General features: G+C 38.9%; 1 protein-coding gene across 1 annotated transcript in view; it reads left to right on the top strand.

Annotated features, from left to right (window-relative positions):
• The window catches only part of LOC136840183 (uncharacterized), a 75,787-nt gene that overhangs the window by 9,410 nt on the left and 43,877 nt on the right, over positions 1-22,500 (top strand). The window contains 1 exon segment of the mRNA XM_067106672.1: positions 3,225-3,394. Within this exon segment, the coding sequence (XP_066962773.1) occupies positions 3,225-3,394 (170 nt within the window).

Here is a 22,500-nt window from a genome sequence, read left to right as displayed (position 1 = left end):
TCTTTAGGGCGAGAGACTAGACTAGACAGGGCTTACATACACTGTAGCATCGTCTCTCTGTTGACAAATGACTCTTTCCCGGAGAGAAAATTGCTTTGGCGGGACAATGTCACAGCAATTCGGCACAGATTTTCGCTGGCCCACGACACTGTTGTTATATCATTATACACCGTGGCATCCTTGCTCTTTTTGGAATACATATGGAATAGAATATAGAATTCAGGCCAAAGACCAAGCGCTGGGACCTATGAGGTCATTCAGCGCTGAAAGGGAAACTACTGTAGAGAATAGAAAGGTTTGAAAGGTGTAATAGGAGGAAAACCTCGCCATTGCGATAAGAAACAATTGTTAAGAGATGGTAGGAAGTAAGACGGAAGCAAGCGAATAAAAACGGAGGTACTGTAAAAGGAATGAAAGGGGTTGCAGATAGGGGCAGAATGGAGGCTGCAAGGAACCTTAAGTAATGCCTACATTGCACCGCATGAGGTGCACTGACGGCACTGCTCCCTTACACGGTCCTTGCTCTTTTGAATTTAACTTGAACAAGAGACGATGCCTTTGATTAGAATAATGTATTGCTATTGCATGAATTATTGGATGGCGATAAAACCATCGGAGCAGAATTACTATCTGGATATACTGTGCACCCAATTCTTGGAAATTAGGTTACACTCATTCATTTGGAATAAGAGTGAGAGATGGCTTAGACTGTAATATAATTCCCATTCCAGGAGACAGATGTAATGCGGAATTATTGCGCACCAAATTCCGTTAATGATTTGCTACTTTGATCTTGCATTTACAGTCGCGATTCCGGAATACAATTCCCGTTTAAAACTAACGTTGCAAAAGCATTAAAGGTGACGTTGCCTTGAGCAGGAATCGATGTCCAAAATGGAAATAATTTCCTGTTGCATGAATTACACTTTGGTGAATAGAAATTAATTTAAGATTTATTGTTTAAGTGAAAGAGGAGAGCATTGCTCAATCGTTCTCTACTGGATAAACAAACGCGAAAAAGCAAATAACAAATGAAGATCATCTAAAAAAACAAGTAATAATTACGCCGAAGTTTCCTGTACAGCGTATAATCAAGGCCACCGAAAACAGATCTATCTTTCGGTGGTCTCGGTATAATTGCTGTATGAGCCGCGCCCCATGAAACTTTAACCACGGCCGGGTAGTGGCCTGTCCCATATCGTTGCCAGACGCACGATTATGGCTAACTTTAACCTTCAATAAAATCAAAACTACTGAGGCTAGAGGGCTGCAATTTGGTATCTTTGATGATTGGAGGGTGGATGATCAACATACCAATTTGCAGCCCTCTCGCCTCAGTAGTTTTTAAGATCTGAGGGCGGACAGAAAAAATGCGGACGGACAGACAAAGCCATCTCAATAGTTTTCTTTTACAGAAAACTAACAAGTAATATTACGGACAAAATCAAAATTTGCAGCGAAAGAGGAAAAACACTGAACTATGTGCAAAGTGGACCACCCCAAATTTTTCCAGCAGAAGTAACGGAAATCAATTGTTGTTTTGGGAGCAGGGCATCGTAGCACCTCCCAGGAAATGTGGGTCCAATTGCTCACTCAAGTGAGTAGAACCCAATGGTTCTTGGTGAGAAGGCACTAATTTGTTAATGGCAGTTTCCAGCTAAACTAATGCTCATGAAAAATTACAAAAATGTTATCTTCTGGCGATGTTCTAAAACCCCCAGTCATAACTGCTTTGTTGGGAAATATAAAATGGAATATGAAATTTAGGTCAAAGGTCAAGCACTGGGGCATATGAGGTCATTCAGCGCTGAAAGCGAAATTACGAGTTAACGGCTTGAAAGGCGTAACAGGACAAACTCACACGTTGCACTGTGAAACAACTGTCATGAGAGGGTGGAAAGAATGATGGAAAAGAGAGAATATAAACGGAGGCACAGTAAAATCAATGAAAGGGGTTGCAGCTAGGGACCGAAGGGATGCTGCTAAGAACCTTAATGCTCACAGTGGACTGCGTGAGGTGCACTGACGGCACTGCCGCCCCTACGGGAACCACCAACTCATTTTAAGGTAGCATTAGATAATACAGTTTTTAAGTATTAGAACACCTTAATTAAGTTTCATATCTTTTTATTCTTCCTACGATTCAGATTTAAATGTCTTACAGAATGTTATTGCCTCTCCGTAATGAACTGGTATGATATGATTTAATGCCTGCAAATTCACATCAAAGTTAATTCTAAATTCATAATTAACGAGCATCTGATTCCTCGTTATGTATTTCCGCTCGCCTGGTTCCAATCATATCGATAAGTGCTGCTATATCTCGCTCGTTATAGTGTATTTTTTTTTTCTCATTTTACGTATATCTTCAATCGATTGGTTATTAAAAATACCAGAATATATATACGTACCATGCAAATTAATCATCTTGTTTCAGATCTAGTTAAATCAATAGAAAATATTCTATTCTTTTCGTGTGTTTTTCCATCCAAAGCTGGTCGATTGAACGAAGTCTACCTTTTAACTCTCGTTTTCTTTATCTCACAAACTACAAAGAAAACTTGGGTGAGTAACTCCTGTAGAATAAAGAAAATATATTCTTTTTCTGACTGGTGAAAAACAGTTACTGACTTCAGACACCAAAAATATATATTACAGCGCAAACACGATTGTTATATCTCTCGTCAGCTGAATTTTCTTGATACTCAATAAAATACACACAGACGCGCGCATGCGCACAATACAGACAGATAACCCAGAAATCGTGAAAATGTATGCATCCACAAGAAATGAATATGCATGCTATACACACCCATACGTAAATATCAGTATACTAATCTGAATTTCAAATACATACCCGTATATAGCACAGCTATGGCTGCTGGTAACTAACATAATTGTCTATAAATAAGCCAATATGTAGGAAAAGGAAGTCCAGAGGGTAAAACTGGCGACAACCACCGCGGCCTTTTTCCCGCCGATCGGAGACCATAATGTTTACCGCCTTTTGCTTATGTTATTGTTCGTGTCTAGGCCTTTTTAGTGTGTGTTTATGACACTTACAGTCCTTTGTTTATGTTTTTACGTCCATCCCAAAGGGGCTGGTACTAAACATGCCTCCCAATTTGCACGCAAACTGGTAGTTACCGAACCAGAGGGTTATGGTAGTAGCAGTAGTCTTCAGTTTTACCGTTCAGAGTTCAAGAGGTCATTTGCAATTCCAGGTCTCCCCTGGAACTGGAAGCCTCGCTTTCGGAATCGAGCAGCACCAGGCTAAGGGCCCCGACCACCCCGACAACAGCGGCGCCCAAGACCAGTACCACAACGACGAGCACCACGCCCTCGCCCACCACCGTGTCCACGACGGCTAGTCCTACCCTGCCATGTGAGTGTTAGACTTCCCTTGTTGAGTCTGTTACTTATCGTATTTATCATTTATATATTAAGCCTATGCGTGGAATTACTCAGCACTGGAGAATCCTGCTACATAACTCAGTGACTTTTATTATTATTATTATTATTATTATTATTATTATTATTATTATTATTATTATTATTATTATTATTATTGGCAGGTGTGGATAAATCAGCTTCTCCCTGGTTTGTAGAATGGGTCCTTAATTTTGGGGTAATACAGTTAAAAAGTTATTCATGACAGGTACATCCATAAAAACGCGTACAAATATTTACATTGTCGACACATGAAACTCACATCGTCAAGGGGTCCATGCATATACACACACACACACACATAAAATATATATACACAGTATATATATATATATATATATATATATATATATATATATATATATATATTTTATATATATATATATATATATATATATATATATATATATATATATATATATACACTAACAGGACCTCATTCAGACTGGATGGTATTTAGTGGTGATATTTATTCAAAAGGTTACAAGCTTTCTGGGGCAAACAGTCCTCATTCTCAAGCGTGAGGACTGTCTGTCCTAGAAAGCTTGTAGCTTTTTTGAATAAATATCTCCCATCCAGCTTGAATGAGGTCCTGTTAGTAATTGTACTAATGCACAGAACGATTGTGTATGTGATGAAGTTAATATATATATATATATATATATATATATATATATATATATATATATATATTTATATATATATATATCTTTTACTAGTCTGATCTCTCTCTCTCTCTCTAGTCGAAAATGCCTCAATCCTACAGGCACTCAACTGCTTCTCCTTGTCCTATGTGATTTCCACCTGATGGATACTGAAAAAGCGGTAACACAATATCCCTGTATCACCCACGCTCGCCATTCCTATGCATATTTCGCTTAAATGTCAGTGAAGAGGTTGTCCTTCCACTTCTTTGGTTTGAGGTTAGGCCGGCCTTGTGCCAGCACTTGTTCTTAGTCGTCCGAGACGCTGTAATGTTTTTTATTTTCCTTTTTCACGCGAGAATCCAACTATAACACCAAGGTCAACCTAATTTCAGACAGTTAATCGATGACGAGGAAACTTGGAAAACCATGATGACGTCACGCTGATTGTGGTGGTGTGACGCTTACGAGTAGATATTGCGTTTTTTTTCAGCTCTCTCTCTCTCTCTCTCTCTCTCTCTCTCTCTCTCTCTCTCTCTCTCTCTCTCTCTGCTCATTTTCCTGTGTATTTCATTACCTAACCTATTCCAAATGCATTATTACATCTACTCTTGACGCGAAAGCTGCTCGAAAATTGATTAGCTAAAACTTCAATCATTCCGAAATAACTTTATATATATATATATCTATATATATATATATATATATATATATATATATATATATATATATATATATAGATAGATAGATAGATAGATAGATAGATAGATAGACAAATGAATCCAAAATTCAGAAAAATCGATGGGATACTTCCGGAACACGTCAGAACAGTCATTAGTCATTTATTCAAATTCTGAACGAAAACGAACATCATTTATGGTTACATCAAATTGCCCCCCCTCCTCCTCCTCCTCCTCCTCCTCCTCCTCCTCCTCCTCCTCCTCCTTCCAGCCCCCTATCAACGCCTCCAACCCACACACACACACACACACACACACACACACACACACACACACACACACAGCCAGTACATAATCCAGGTAACGTTTCCCTTTCGTTGATGTATGTGTGTATATGTGTATGTGTTTGTGTATGTGTATGTGTACGTGTATGTGCGTGTGTGTTTACGTCATTGCTCTTACAGGTACGCACCATCTGTCAGTAGCTCAGAAAGTAACAGAGACGCGAACAGATGGCGTACCTCAGGAGCCGTAGCTGAGGTCCATTAAGGGCTGGTGCTTTTAAAAGGCTTTACATCTCGGCGACAAACTGATGACTATGATAAATAAGTGGTTCGGAATCTGGTGAGGTTATGTGCAAGGATAGGAAATCCTTCAGATGACTCCTTATCTCATACACATGACCAAGATGGCATGGAGAGAGAGAGAGAGAGAATAATTATTGGCCTAGAGTTTAAAATACATTCGGTCCTAACTTCCCCTTCCACAGAGAGGAATCAAACTTAACAATAATATTTCTTTTATCTTAAATCAATCTGGCTAAACAACAGCAGGAAGACCAACCAGGTTGGCACCGGGATGCGAGAATACCAAGGGGAGAGAGAGAGAGAGAGAGAGAGAGAGAGAGAGAGAGAGAGAGAGAGAGAGAGAGAACACCTTTCCTTGTCTGAACTGAACACACGAACGAACACTGCCTGAGCCGAGGACATCGCCCTGAGCACGGCTGGTTGAGTGAGCTCGCTTATAGTCCCAACAACACACAAGTTCTCTCACAGAGTGTTTGAGATCAGGCTTCCATGAAAACACAAGTCTTTAAGTGATTCTCTTCCTCGATTCCAGTTTTACATGTTTGATGTATCTGTCAGGCTGCATGAATCTTTATTCTTGGGTTAACGCCTTCGATTATACAGAATACAGTTTGTAAAATTTTTCGATGTATATATATATACACATATATATATACTGTATATATTTAAAGGTACAAATCATTAAAGTAGGAGATTATGAAATATGACGATTAATCCATGTCTATTGTTGCAAAAGATATAAGTGATTTCCAACATACATTTCTAATTTGTAATATAAAATGCTGAACGTGGAATTTAAGATAGTCTCGTTCCTATATATACATATATATATATATATATATATTATATATATATATATATATATATATATATATATATATATATATATATATATATATATATATATGTATATACATATATATACACTCATACATACATATACATATATAGTATATATATATATATATATATATATATATATATATATATATATATATATATATATATATATATATATACACTCATATATATGTATATATATGAAATATTCAACATTCAGACTTCATCCTTATAGAGACAGACTCCGGAAAAAAAGACAAAGTCACTGTTACTTTCCTACTTTACTGGAGTGAAAGTAAAGTAGGAAAGTAACAGTGACTCTGCACTGCAACTATCCAGTACTATTTAAGTCTTCTCCTCCTCATCTTCTCTCCCACTTGAGCACCAAACAAGTCACTCTCCCAGCTACATACTCTAACAAACGCATCACTTTCAACAGGTATCATTATTACCCTAATACAATTCTCCTTGCATTTTAATAATTTACTTAAATATTTATTTATTAACTTATCTGTTTTCCCAATAACTGATCTCCTCTTTCCGTATTTCCCATTACCTTCTGTTACTTCTTTCGAATGAACACCATAATATTCTTTGGAAGCTTGACTTTCAAGTCAGTGGCCCCTGTGGTGGGCTTGTTCCATGTGAATAGGGTTCATCTTCTGAATAATAATAATAATAATAATAATAATAATAATAATAATAATAATAATAATAATAATAATAATAATAATATCAAGCTTCCTTGGTACCGTCCACATTGCATGTGTATCTAATTCTGTCATGTATCTAATTCTATCATAAACTTTTCTGTGTTCATATATTCCACAAACAGCTTTTCCTCTCGACTCCTAAACTGCACGCCCAACTGTTTTGTGTTTAACAAACTCTTTTGTCTGCACATCCTGTTTCTTGTCTTAGGGAACCCGGCCCCCCTTCCCAGCGCCCCCCACTACGCTTTCCTTATCAGTCCTGCTGTTAAGCGTCTTACTTTCACTAAGAGTCTTGCCGTTCGCCTTCTCCAGTATATACTCTTAATGTTATGCAAGAAGGCCTCGACATATAGCCAGATAACACTGATATCTCTTCGGAGAAAGAAAGTGGCTTTTCTTTTCTTTTCTTTTCTGCCATTCATCAGATCTCTCTTCCATTTGCAGTACCCAAGCCTAGAGAGAGAGAGAGAGAGAGAGAGAGAGAGAGGTGCAAGAATATTTTACTAATCTACAGAACAGGAATTTGCTAGAAGAAAAAATTTGGGTAATTTTCAATTAATCTTTTTGATATCTAGATGTAGTGACGACGTATGTTGGCAAATCCTTCAACAACTACTCCTCTCTCTCTCTCTCTCTCTCTCTCTCTCTCTCTCTCTCTCTCTCTCTCTCTCTCTCTCTCTCTCTCTCAAGACGGTGATTACTGAGGAAAACCACAAAGTACCGGTCATTGCTTCTTGTCATTTCAGTATATAGCAATTGCAACGGTTCAACACCTTCGACAGACGAATTTCCACTATCACTGCTCCTATTACTACTAATAACGTCGCTTCTACTACTATTACTGTGCTTGCCATGATAACAATTGGAAACTATCAGAAGAGCAAAAGCTCGGCCGAGCAGCAATTTTCCGTCGCCAGATGGGCTCCAGATCCAATAAGATCGATCGCCGGTACACGACCGAATTTTTGAAATAAATTTCATGAAATTCCATACCTACACCTGTATTTATGCCTATATGCCTGTATCTTCACCTGTCGTATCTAGTTCACCCACTTTTTCCCATTCTAACGTTTTACAAATCTACAGCGAACGCTTAAACAATTTTTTTGTTGTTGCTAATTTTATTTTCATGGGTACCCGCGTCAATCCTCGGACAAGTTTGTTACCGATAACGGAAAATGGAAGAGGAAAATCAAGCAGACAAAAATAAATAGAATAGTATTGATACTAAAATTTCAAAGCTGCTTAAACTCCGGTTTTTTTCAACAGACATAAATAGCAGATTTTAGGACAATTTCTCCGCAAATTTCTTTCATCATCCCAAGGGAAATGAACACACCTTCCTGGAGTACATATTATTATTATTATTATTATTATTATTATTATTATTATTATTATTATTATTATTATTATTATTATTATTATTAAATCGTAATCTAACTGGCATGCGTGAGATTTAACAGCAATTACAAAATCAAGTGGTATTACAGCAGTAACGCCTTGTGGGAAAATACTCATCTTCTGGTTATGTTAATAACGGGAAAAACCATGAATTTAATTAACATTCCACTATTAAAAGAATTACTTAGAAAAGCTTTGTTTAGCAACCTTGCAAGCCTAATTTGAGAATGATGATGTCCATGGGAGGGTTGAGTCAGTTTACGAACTAAATCTTTGAAGTATAAAACGTAATCATTATTATTATTATTATTATTATTATTATTATTATTATTATTATTATTATTATTATTATTATTCAGAAGATGAACCGCATTCATATGGAACAGGCCCACCACAGAGGCCACTGACTTTAAATCTTTGAAGAATAAAACGTTATTATTATTATTATTATTATTATTATTATTATTATTATTATTATTATTATTATTCAGAAGATGAAAACTATTCACATGGAACAAGCCCACCACAGGAGCCACTGACTTAAAATTCAGACTTCCAAAGAATGCGGTGTTCATTCGAAAGAAATAACAGAGGGTATTATTATTATTATTATTATTATTATTATTATTATTATTATTATTATTATTATTATTATTATTATTATTCAGAAGATGAAACCTATTCACATGGAACAAGCCCACCAAAGGGGCCACTGACTTGTAATTCAAGCTTCCAAAGAATATTAAGGTGTTCATTCAGAAAGAACCAACAGAGAGGAGATCAGTTGTTAGAAAAAGATAAATTAACAAATAAATCAATCAATCAAAATTTAAGAAATCCTTAAAATGCAAGTTGACTTGTATTAGGGTAGTAATTCATTGCATCTTCGCTTGAACTTCCGAAGTTCCAATTGCAAGACATCCTCTGGGAGGCTGTGATGTGAATCCGTGTATATTTTCTGTGTGTAATCTCTGCATGCAACTGTAACAATCATATCTCACCACTGTCCCCTGTATAAGGAGTCAGAGTGAAGGTACCTTGCTCCGACCTTCAGGACGGTACGTCCCGTTTAGAGGGTTAGGAATGCCTATGCCACAATATAACACTCTTGCCAAGGACTGAGGTGTACAGTTCGAAAATTTGTAAAGTCTTCGCAGATTGTTGTTTGAAAAAGAGGGTAATCCCTTCCTCTGAAGTTTCTTCAACACCAAGGATCAACCCAGGGGCCTCTGCTGACACCAGGTGAACCCACTTTTATCAAAGGAAGCCCAGGATACGCTCTAGTATCCTGCGTAATAGGACCTACTTTTCGAGAAAAACAATGCATTCCCTCCTCATTATCCCTAACTCCCTGCAAAACCCATTAATTATCAAGGCATATCCTAAAGACCTTTCTTAACCTCACCTTACCTCAGCAACGCCCAAGCCCTTATCTCAAGCCAGTTGCCTGTGTTATTACAACATTTCTCCTTGTATTTTTATAATTTACTTGCATTGTTATTTCTTAATTTGTCGAGATACATGTTTTTCTAATAACTGATCTCAAGTAAAGCCTACAGTGCGCCGCAAGAGGCGCACTGATGGCACGGTTCCCACCCCAAAGGCGGTGACGCCTGGGCTTGAGTACAGAACGATCTCTCCCGTCGATACGACGAGTAATGTGATAAATCGCTCTCACTCACCGGAATGCGACCACCGTACAACGAGCGACTAGCGGCTAGCTCATTCCTTTAATGGGAGAGCGCCGTGACTCATATGATATTCGCGTAAGAGCCGAAAATAAAAATTGGCGTAAAATCGCAGAAACGTGCGTATGATTCGACGTCTGATGTCATCTCGTTTGGGTCAGGCGTGCTATTTTCATCGTCCCTCTTCATAAAAAGTAAAAAAAAAAAGGAACCGTCATTTTGGGAATAAGGAAACGGTGTTGGTTCCCGAATGGAATGGGGCATACAATTTAGGCTGAAGGCCAAGCGCTGGGACCTGTGATGTCATTCAGCGCTGAAGCGGAAACTGACAATAAAAAAGGCTTTGAAGGTTTAACAGGAGGAAAACCTCGCAGTCGCACTACTAAGCAATTGTGAGAAGAAGGTGGAAAGTAAAATGAAAGAAAACGAAAATGAACGGAGTTACAGTAAAAGGAATGAAAGGGGTTGCAGCTAGGGACCCAAGGGACGCTGCGAAAGAACTTTTGGTATTACTTACTCAGGCCCAAACAAACACCCACAGCAGATACGCGTAAACTTCAAGAGCAGAAGTAGCCCCTTTCGCCGAATTCCGAGGGACTCCAAGACGAAACAAACATGCCCCATCAATCCCGGAGAACCTGGGGACAGCAGAAACACGTCCAATTAATTCTGCCGACCTTCACGACAAGGCAACACCTCCAGTCATACCTGAGGACCGGATGCAGTTACACCGGGGGAGCATCCTGACAGATCAGGTCTGCTCACTCAGTCGGTTTCAGGAAATTTTAAAAGGGCGAGATGCGTGGCCAGTCGGCCACTCCCCTTCGCTGGGCTTCACGAGTGAATGAACATTTCCTATTAATTCTGGATTCCTTCACGACAAAGGGAGACTTGAAGTTGCTTAAAGAGAGCTTCAGTTCAAAAGTCAATGTGCTCGTCTTTTTCTGGAGAACTTCAAAGAGGGAATAAGTGTGTCTAATTAACTGTCTACTGATTGACTCGTTTATTAATTTATTTACCTGATTATCTTTAGAGAGAGAGAGAGAGAGAGAGAGAGAGAGAGAGAGAGAGAGAGAGAGAGAGAGAGAGAGGGGAGGAAGTTTCCAAAGATGGAAAAACTAAATATTTATTGATTTACTGATTTATTCATATATTTATTTATTTACCTTTAAAAGAGAGAGAATTCCAAAGAAGCAAATAGTTTACCATTTATTGATCGATTTATTAATTTATTTACTTATTTTTTTTTAGAGAGAGAGAGAGAAAGAGAGAGAGAGAGAGAGAGAGAGAGAGAGAGAGAGAGAATTTTATTTATCTGAAGTTGAGCAATCCTCCGAAATACGTTCGTAATGTTTAACCCAAGTCATAAAGCAACTGATAAAGCATTGAAGACTAAGTTAAAGAGCGTAAAAATCTCGCCTGCTGGGGGAGGGGAAGGTGTGGACGACGACGCAGAAGAAGGAAGAAGGAAGAAGGAAGGAACTGGCAGAGGGCAAGGAGGAGGGACTCTTGTAGGAGGAGCCGAAGGAACAAGAAGCTGGCCACGGAAAAGTCGGCGTATATAGAGCCAGGCCACCACGCATCGCTGATTTAGTGGGCCACGGGCCAACCCGTTCCCCCAGCCATGGCCCGGCCTTCTACGGTATTAACCTCTCTTATTCGCTTTTCCTTTTTTCTTTTCTTTATTATTTCATCTCTCTTTTGCCTTCTCCAGTACTTTCATATTATCTGCTTCTTTATTTAAATGTAAGTTGCTTCATTTCCTTCATTTACAACGTTTTGTGTCTGCGAATGATACCAGTTCTGAACTGAATAATGCATTTATCTGGCCTGTTAACTGGAGCGAGATAATTTAGATTCCAGATTCCAGGCAACACCACGTTCCCTGAAGCTAGGCAATCCAGATTCCAGGCAATACCACGTTCCCTGAAGCTAGGCAATCTAGATTCCAGGCAATACCACGCTCCCTGAAGCTACGCAATCTAGATTCCAGACAATACCACGTTTCCTGAAGCGAAACAGTTTAAGTTCCAGCGCAATACCACGTTCCTTGAAGCTAGGAAATCCAGATTCCAGGGCAATACCACGTTTCCTGAAGCGAGACAATCTGCATTCCAGGCAATGCCACGTTTCCTGAAGCTAGGTAATCTAGATTCCAGGCAATGCCACGTTTCCTGAAGCTAGGCAATCCACAGTAGATTCCAGGCAATACCACGTTTCCTAAAGCGAGACAATTTGTTCCAGGCAAAACCTAATCATCTGTGACGAAGCCACGTAGAACTCGGGAGATACCGGTAGATACTGAGTCGAGTCGACACGGGCCCATTCGTAATAGAACAAAACAAATAACCTTCATGGTATAGACTCCATTGCTGCTCACGGACAGAGCAACAAAAGCAAAAAACGCTTCATCATTCGATGCAATCGCCAGAGAGAGAGAGAGAGAGAGAGAGAGAGAGAGAGAGAGAGAGAGAGAGAGAGAGAGACAGGAGTACGGGTGCGGATGAGTGGAGCCGACTTATCCGTAACTATTTGGCCGTATGGGTGTCAAAAGAAAACTAGTAAAAAATGCGCCAAAGCTTCTTCGGCGCAATCGAGTTTTCTGCACAGCGCATAATCAACGCCACCGAAAATAGATCTATCTTTCGGTGGTCTCGGTATAATGCTGTATGAGCCGCGGCCCATGAAACTCTCAGCCGGCCGTGGTGGCCTGTGTTGCTTCGTTGCCAGAAGCACGATTATGGCTAACTTTAACCGTAAATAATATAAAAACTACTGAGGTTAGAGGGCTGAAATTTGGAATGCTTGATGATTAGAGGGTGGATGATCAACATACCAATCTGAAGCCCTCTAGCCTCAGTAGTTTTTAAGATCTGATGGCGGACAGAAAAAATGCGGACGGAATGACAAAGCCGGCACAATAGTTTTCTTTTACAGAAAACTAAACGTGTAGTAGTCAATACACATTATAATTCAAACATCATATTCCTCTGATTAATATAAATGCAATGGCCAGCATGGAATGAACCTAGAATTCTGTCACTTTCTAGGTCAAACATCAGCAACTGTGATACTTCATCTTTCAAGATAAATCAATATTTTCAGATGCTTTTATTCCTCATCAAGTGAACAATTCACCGAAGTTTGCTCTTAAAACGCGAATCATTGTAACTGAAAGCATTCAGAGTCCCCTGATCGTGGAACATTTTCAGGTAGATGGAGGAATACAGTACAATACAATACAATAAGATACACGATACAATCAACGAGGAACTTTGAGCAGCCTTCAGCATAAACTCAATAAAAGCGTGATTTGGACGTTGTTCAGTTTTTTTGTGTGTGTTACCGGGTTTTAATTCACCGCATAACTTTGTTCCTCACGAGTTCAGAAAATCGTCTACTCAGCGCACTTTGGCAAAAATTAACGGGAAAAATAAAGACAAAGAAAAAGTAATATCGAAGTGATGGGAATCAAAACAAAGACAAAAATTATATATATATAAATATATATATATATATATATATATATATATATATATATATATATATATATATATATATATATATATACATACACATATATGTATGTATATATATGTATATATACATATCTTCTAGAAAACCATATGTTGGCAAAAATAGGCAATCAATATGAAAAATACTATTTACCTAAAAAACACACGCAAAAAATAGTGTCAATATAAAGAATTTACCTTAAAAATACACGTACAAAAAAGGTAGGTGATCAGTATAACAAAAGAAAAATATTTACCTAAAAAACACACGCGCAAAAAGGCGGTTAGTCATTATACTGAAAAAATTTAATACTTACCTTAAAAAAACACGAAAAGTGGCAGTTAGTCAACATAGTGAAAAAAAATATTTACCTAAAAAAACACACAAAAAAAGAGGCAGTTAGTCAATACACTGAAAAATTTAATATTCACCTAAAAAAACAAAAGAAAAAAAGGCAGTTAGTCAAAAAGAAAAAATTAATATTTACCTAAAAACACACACTAAAAAGGCAGTTAGTCAAGTGAAAAAACTTAATGGGACACAAAAAAGGTGTCAGAGAAACCACAATGACCGCCGGATAGCGTCAAGAAGCCAAAAAAAAAACTCACCTTCTTAGCAGGTCGCGTGGGACAGGTGGCTACTGTTGTTGTTGTTGTTGTTGGCAGGGGGGGGGTGTTGTTGCTACTGTTGTTGTTGTTGTTGTTGGCAGGAGGGGGTAACAGCGGAGGAGCTGGGGTGGTGAAACAGCGCTGGGGTTCAATATATATTTACACACACTGAAACAGTTGGCAGAGGAAACGAGATTAATATATATGTATCAATATATATTTACACACACGTGTATATATATATAATATATATTATATATATATATATATATATACTGTATATATATATATACATATATATATATATATATATATATATATATATATATATATATATATATATATATATATATATATAGACATAATCGACACACAATCACGTGTAGGGCAGAAATCAATTTCTGACTCACATCAGGATCGAACCTGGCCTGGTTGTCAGCGGTCGGATCTTTCATTTGAAAGGCCTGGGTTCGATCCTGATGCGGTCAGATCCTGATGCGAGTCAGAAATTTATTTATGTATATATATATATATATATATATATATATATATATATATATATATATATATATATATATATATATATATAATATATATATATATATACATATATATATATATATATATATATATATATATATATATATATATATATATATATATAAACTTGACGTCCACAAAGAAACGGGAAAAGACGCAAATAACCAATTAAGCTAAAAGAAAAAAAAGAAAAACAAGAAAAAAAAGAAAAAAGGACAGTCTCTGATGACTGACTCACGCCTTCACTTCTAATAATCCCTTCGCTCGATCAATCAACAAAGGTCAGATTATCAAAACCTAAGTTGTCAACACTGGGTACATTTGCCCCGTTGGTCCTTATTCCTATTTGTACTTTATCTGTAACATTAAAATACAAGTGGATCTTTCTTGTTTGTCCGGCCTGGGAGGTTAGGGAAGACATGACACATTCACCCTCCTCCTGCAAACCTGTTTGTCCACCCCGGGTGGGGCCGGGGTAAGTAGGGGACCGGGAGGGTTAGGGGGAGACATGACACGTCCACCCTCCTCCGGCAAATCTGTTTGGGCCGGGGTAGGTAGGGGACCGGGAGGGTAGGGGAGACATGACACATCCACCCACTTCCTGCAAACCTGTTTGTCCGTCCCGGGCGGGGGCGGGGTAGGTAGGGGATTGGGAGGGTTAGGGGAGACATGACACATCCACCCTCCTCCTGCAAACCTGTTTGTCCGGCCCGGGTGGGGGCGGGGTAGGTAGGGTAGAGGAAAGAAGATGGACATTTCAAGTCAATGGCTCCTTTGGTGGGCTTGTTCCAAACGAATAGGGTTCATCTTGTGAATAATAATAATATAATAATAATAATAATATGAAAAATCGGATACTGATTGTAATACAATCAGGCCAAGACTAACTAAGTGAGATTTTATTAACAATTCCCTAATTATGCTTTATGTTGAAAATACACGTACAATACTACGCAATCAATTGATCACACAGACCACTGTCACTGCCTTTATAACGATTGACATAACAACGTAAGAATGACGAGGGTTACGTAATGCGGGCCAATTTAATAACATGCGATTCCAGGCGTTACGCGGTCCCGCCCACTCTAATGACGCTGAACTCGACGCCTATTTAGGCAGAGGAGGAATACGCAATGCGTTCTGACCCACATTTCGATAAAGAGCGTGAAGCCGAGATGTCTGAGAGACCTTCTCTTCGTGTTTAGCATAATACGGCGCCATTACGAGAACGCGGGTGAATAAGATTACATATAGAAAAGAATATAGAATTGAGGTCAAAAGGGAAAGTGACAGTAAGAAGGTCTGAAAGGTGTAACAGGAGGGGAAGCCTCGCGGCTGCACTGTGAAACTACTGCTAGAGAGGGTGGAAAGAAGATGGAAGAAAAGGAATATGAAAGGAGGTACAGTAAAAGGAATGAAAGGGGTTGCAGCCTAGGGTGGAAAGACGCATGGAAGAAGAGGAATATGAAAGGAGGTACAGTAATAGGAATCAAAGAGGTTGCAGATAGGGGCAGAAGAGACGCTGCGAAGACCCTTAACCATTGCCTACAGTGTTCCACATGAGGCGCACTGACGGCAGGCACTACCCACCTACGGGGACGGGGGAATAAGAATGATGGAGCCGAGGCGTAATTACGATGTTTGAGGAAGAGACCCCTAAACACATGGCACCTAGATTATACGATCGTTTGCCACAGGAATGATGAGTTTGTGAAAACTGGAAGACGGGATTCAGTAAGTAATGGAGGCTCATTAGGCAAAAACAGCTGTGTCACTGAAGACTAAAAGTGTTTAAGATTTGAACTTTTGAAGACAAAGATGGCCCCTTCATGATGAAGTTAAGTATACCTTAGTTTTACCAGACCACTGAGCTGATTAACAGCTCTCCTACGGCTGGCCCGAAGGATTAAGCCCTGTCCACACTGACGGGCACTGCCCGACGGGCAAACACTGTTCCAATAACCCGTTCCACTGTACTGACCGACCGAGTATGGAGCCAGAACGATGCGACTGTCTGGTAACACTGCTTCAGAAGCGAGAGAAAATATAAACAGCTGCCCGACGGGTGCCCGCTAGTGGACAGGGCCATTAAGACTTATTTTACGTGGCTAAGAACCAACTGGTTACTTAGCAACGGGACCTACAGCTTATTGTGGAATCCGAACCACGTTATAGCGAGAAACGAGTTTCTATCACCAGAAATAAATTCCTCTAACTCTTCATCAGCCGGCCGTAGACTCGAACTTGGGCCTACCGAGTGCTAGGCCACAGCTCTACCGACTCGCCCAACGAAGAGCTCCCTTCATGAGGAACCAGATGTAGAACGATAAGAGCAGCTACAAGGGAATTTGAATTGGGACATAAAAATCAGGCCAAGAAGTAGGACATATGAGGTCACTAGCGCTGAGAATAATGTTGAAACAATTGTAAGGAGAGGATGGAAAGGAAGATGGAAGAAGGAGAATATGAACGGAGGTACAGTAAAAGGAATGAAAGGGGGTGCAGCTAGGGGTCGAAGGAACGCTGGAAAAAGGGAATGATGGATTCTAAAAGAGCCATACTAGGATTTAGGAACCGGAATTGGAATATAGAATTTAGGGCAAAGGCCAAGCGCTGGGACCTATGAATTCAGGGCTAAAAAGGGAAATGAGAGTAAGACGCCTTGAAAGGTGTAACAGGAGGAAAACCTGAGGTTGCACTATGAAACAATTGTTAGAGAAGGTGGAAAGTCAGATGGAAGAAAGAGAATATGAACGGAGGTACAGTAAAAGGAATGAAAGAGGTTGCAGCTAGAGGCCGAAGGGACGCTCACCAGAACCTTAAGTAATGCCTACAGTGCACCGCATAAGGTGCACCAAAAATATTATGAAATCGAGAAGTATAGCAGTTGTATTTCCACAGAGGATAGCAATGTACATGAAAAACACCATACTCGTAGGGTGGTAGCGCCGTCAGTGTACCTCTCGTGGTGCACTGTAGGCATTACTAAAGGGTGTTGGAAGAGTTCCTTCGACTCCTAGCTGCACCCACTTTTAGCTTTTTAACTTAATTTCAAATAAAAGAAAATTAAAAAAACTTCCGAGATAATCAAACCTAAACGAAGCTACTGCTATGACAATCGACACGGAAAAACCAATGAAAACATCAGCTTCTTGTCCAAAACAACACGCCTCAGAGAATTTTTTCCAATCTTTTTTTCCCCAAATTCCCTTTTACATTTCCCCAAACCCTTCCTTTACAAACATTTTATTTCTTCCCAGTTCAATTACGTCCACACGAGACTTCCCCGGGAATGACTCAGTCGGCCAACCAAATCCACTTTTCTTGTCTAACCGTTTTTTTTTATATTTATTTTTTTTGTTATGGTTTTTGATCTCCGACTCCATTGTCTCTCTTGAGAGGTTTTGGCCATGACTGACCTTTGGCTTTCTTTTTTTTTCTTGGTTCCTTACCTCTCACACAAAGCAGCGATATGCGGTTGGTGATTTGGAGGTATATGAGAAATGATAGATGGGAAGGGCTTTGTTAATGTGGGGAGAGAGAGAGAGAGAGAGAGAGAGAGAGAGAGAGAGAGAGAGGTGGTTAGGCAGCGCTTTGTTAATATGCAGGGCTTTGTTAATGTGGAGAGAGAGAGAGAGAGAGAGAGAGAGAGACAGGTGGTTAGGCAGCGCTTTGTTACTATGAAGGGCTTTGTTAATGTGGAGAGAGAGAGAGAGAGAGAGAGAGAGAGAGAGAGAGAGAGAGAGAGAGAGAGAGAGAGAGAGAGAGAGAGGTGGTTAGGCAGCGCTTTGTTACTATGAAGGGATTTGTTAATGTGGAGAGAGAGAGAGAGAGAGAGAGAGAGAGAGAGAGAGAGAGAGAGAGGGCTTTGAGAGAGAGAGAGAGAGAGAGAGAGAGAGAGAGAGGTGGTTAGGCAGCGCTTTGTTACTATGCAGGGCTTTGTTAATGGAGAGAGAGAGAGAGAGAGAGAGAGAGAGGTGGTTAGGCAGCGCTTTGTTACTATGCAGGGCTTTGTTAATGGAGAGAGAGAGAGAGAGAGAGAGAGAGAGAGAGAGAGAGAGAGAGAGAGAGAGAGGTGGTTAGGCAGCGCTTTGTCAATATGCAGGGCTTTGTTAATGAGAGAGAGAGAGAGAGAGAGAGAGAGAGAGAGAGAGAGAGAGAGAGAGAGAGAGAGAGAGAGGGTGGTTAGGCAGCGCTTTGTTACTATGAAGGGCTTTGTTAATGTGGAGAGAGAGAGAGAGAGAGAGAGAGAGAGAGAGAGAGAGAGAGAGAGGTGGTTAGGCAGCGCTTTGTTACTATGCAGGGCTTTGTTAATGTGAGAGAGAGAGAGAGAGAGAGAGAGAGAGAGAGAGAGAGAGAGAGAGAGAGAGAGAGAGAGAGAAATGGTTAGGCAAGTGAGTCCAATCCTGCTATGAAACAACACGAGAAGGATTCAAGACTAACCTGCCCATACACAGCAATGAAGAACAAAGAGCCAAATAAAAACAGTGAAACAAAATCAAATATTATAAATAGAAAACAATGAACAAAAATCAAGCAAAAAAACAAAATCCGGCAAAAATCAAATTTGAGATGAATCGAAACGACCATAATCCCTTCAACATGATATAAATCATACATATGGATATCGACTGATATTTGTTGCTAACAGCAAATTCTAGTATACATTCTAGTATACATCGATATCTATTAAAAAAGTATACATTTATATGTATAAATGTATAATTCAAGTCATGATGCTAATAGCTGTACGTGCACAAAGATATATAAATTGAGTGTGGATATTAAAAGCTATTAGCAGTGCGTGTACAAAGATATATAAATTGAGTGTGTATACTCAAAGTTATTTATTAGTTGTACCTGTACAAAGATATATAAACTGAGTGTGTATACTCAAAGTTATTTATTAGTTGTACCTGTACAAAGATATATAAATTGAGTGTGGATTTGCAAATCTATTAGCTGTACGTGTACAAAGATACATAAATTGAGACTGGATATCAAAAGCTATTAGCTGTACGCGTACAAAGATATATAAATTGAGTGTGGATATCAAAAGCTATTGGCTGTACGTGTACAAAGATATATAAATTGAGTGTGGATATTAAAAGCTATTATCTGTATGTGTACAAAGATATAATTAAATTGAGTGTGGATATCAAAAGCTATTGGCTGTACGTGTACAAAGATATATAAATTGAGTGTGGATATTCAGTACTATATACAGTACGCATCTACTGTGCAAAGGCACATCAAGCAAATGTCAGTTGCAATTACGTACGGGCAACCTCCTACCATTTCACAGCTGAAGAGACGAAACGGAGACCCCCCAAAAAAGAGAAGAAATATTCGCTCGACTGACTTTTCACTTCAGACTTAATAACGCGAGTAAAAAAATGAACAACAGCGAAAGAACTTTTACTTCTACGCGGAGGAACAAAGAATTCTGCGCTGCAGAGAGAGAGAGAGAGAGAGAGAGAGAGAGAGAGAGAGAGACGTAATCGAGGTCCATTTATTCTTATTAAGATGAGCTCCACTGTTCCACGCGACCTCCTCCTCCTAGGAGCGATACAGGGAAGTTCCTTCCTCCCTTTAGAAGGAAGTTCTTTTGACGGTTTTTTTTTCTCGGCAGAGAATGAAAATAACGATGACATTTGTCGACGGAATGAAAACAACGATGACATTTGTCGACAGAGAATGAAAATAACGATGGCATTTGTCGACAGAATGAAAACAACGATGACATTTGTCGACAGAATGAAAACAACGATGACATTTGTCGACAGAGAATGAAAATAACGATGGCATTTTTCGACAGAGAATGAAAACAACGATGACATTTGTCGACAGAGAATGAAAACAATGATGACATTTGTCGACAGAGAATGAAAACAACCATGACATTTGTCGACAGAGAATTAAAACAACGATGACATTTGTCGACAAGAATGAAAACAACCATGACATTTGTCGACAGAGAATGAAAACAACGATGGCATTTGTCGAAATAGAATGAAGACAACGATGACATTTGTCGACAGAGAATGAAAACAACCATGACATTTGTCGACAGAGAATGAAACAACCATGACATTTGTCGACAGAGAATGAAAACAACCATGACATTTGTCGACAGAGAATGAAAAACAACCATGACATTTGTCGACAGAGAATGAAAACAACGATGACATTTGTCGACAGAGAATGAAAATAACGATGACATTTGTCGACAGAGAATAAAAACAACAATGACATTTGTCGACAGAGAATGAAAACAACGATGACATTTGTCATTTGTCGACAGAGAATGAAAACAACGATGACATTTGTCGACAGAGAATGAAAACAACCATGACATTTGTCGACAGAGAATGAAAACAACCATGACATTTGTCGACAGAGAATGAAAACAACGATGACATTTGTCGACAGAGAATGAAAACAACGATGACATTTGTCGACAGAGAATGAAAACAACGATGACATTTGTCGACAGAGAATGAAAAAACGATGACATTTGTCGACAGAGAATGAAAACAACGATGACATTTGTCGACAGAGAATGAAAACAACGATGACATTTGTCGACAGAGAATGAAAACAACGATGACATTTGTCGACAGAGAATGAAAACAACGATGGCATTTGTCGACAGAGAATGAAAACAACCATGACATTCGTCGACAGAGAATGAAAAAACGATGACATTTGTCGACAGAGAATGAAAAACAACGATGACATTTGTCGACAGAGAATGAAAACAACGATGGCATTTGTCGACAGAGAATGAAAACAACGATGGCATTTGTCGACAGAGAATGAAGACAACGATGACATTTGTCGACACAGAATGAAGACAACGATGACATTTGTCGACAGAGAATGAAAACAACGATGACATTTGTCGACAGAGAATGAAAACAACCATGACATTTGTCGACAGAGAATGAAAACAACCAGACATTTGTCGACAGAGAATGAAAACAACGATGACATTTGTCGACAGAGAATGAAAACAACGATGGCATTTGTCGACAGAGAATGAAAACAACGATGGCATTTGTCGACAGAGAATGAAAACAACCATGACATTTGTCGACAGAGAATGAAAACAACGATTTTGTCAAAAATGAAAACAACTTTGACATTTGTCGACAGAGAATGAAAAACAACGATGGCATTTGTCGACAGAAATGAAACAACTGACATTTGTCAAAAATCGTTTCTTTGCTGTGTTTGAGAGAAAGGCTAATGCTCAAATACTACTACTACTACTAACTACTAATAATAATAATAATAATAATAATAATAATAATAATAAATATTAAAATCCACAATTCTACAGTAAGCTATATTACTACATAATTGTGGATTTGCATTACACAGTTTGTTTCTCACGAGATTGTGAATTTCTTAGCAATATAATAATAATAATAATAATAATAATAATAATAATAATAATAATAATAATAATAATAATCCTTCCATTGCCAGCGTATACAACTCCAAGCCAAGAATCCTTGTGTTTACCTTTCATTATAATGCTTGATTTCCCATCGAAGTTATCAGTTTTTTCATCATTATTCATTATTATATTGAGGTCAAGAATGCATAATGAACAAATAACGGAAGAAGAAAAAGGATCAAAATAGGATAACGAACACAAAGGATCATAAACAAAAGGAATCACGAACTACGGAAACTGGGTACTGGGGAAGGGGAGGGGTGGGGGCAGGGTCCCCCTAACCACTGATTATCTCAATGAGGGGTACGGGGTTGGGGTGGGCAAGAAGGAATCAAAGACTGTGACGATGATGGCGGCAGGAATTC

This window comes from Macrobrachium rosenbergii, chromosome 1, assembly GCF_040412425.1.
Source record: "Macrobrachium rosenbergii isolate ZJJX-2024 chromosome 1, ASM4041242v1, whole genome shotgun sequence".
NCBI classification, from domain to species: Eukaryota; Metazoa; Arthropoda; class Malacostraca; order Decapoda; family Palaemonidae; genus Macrobrachium; species Macrobrachium rosenbergii.
The sequence above is the reverse complement of the archived record's forward strand: the minus strand, read 5'-3'. Positions and strand labels throughout refer to the sequence as shown.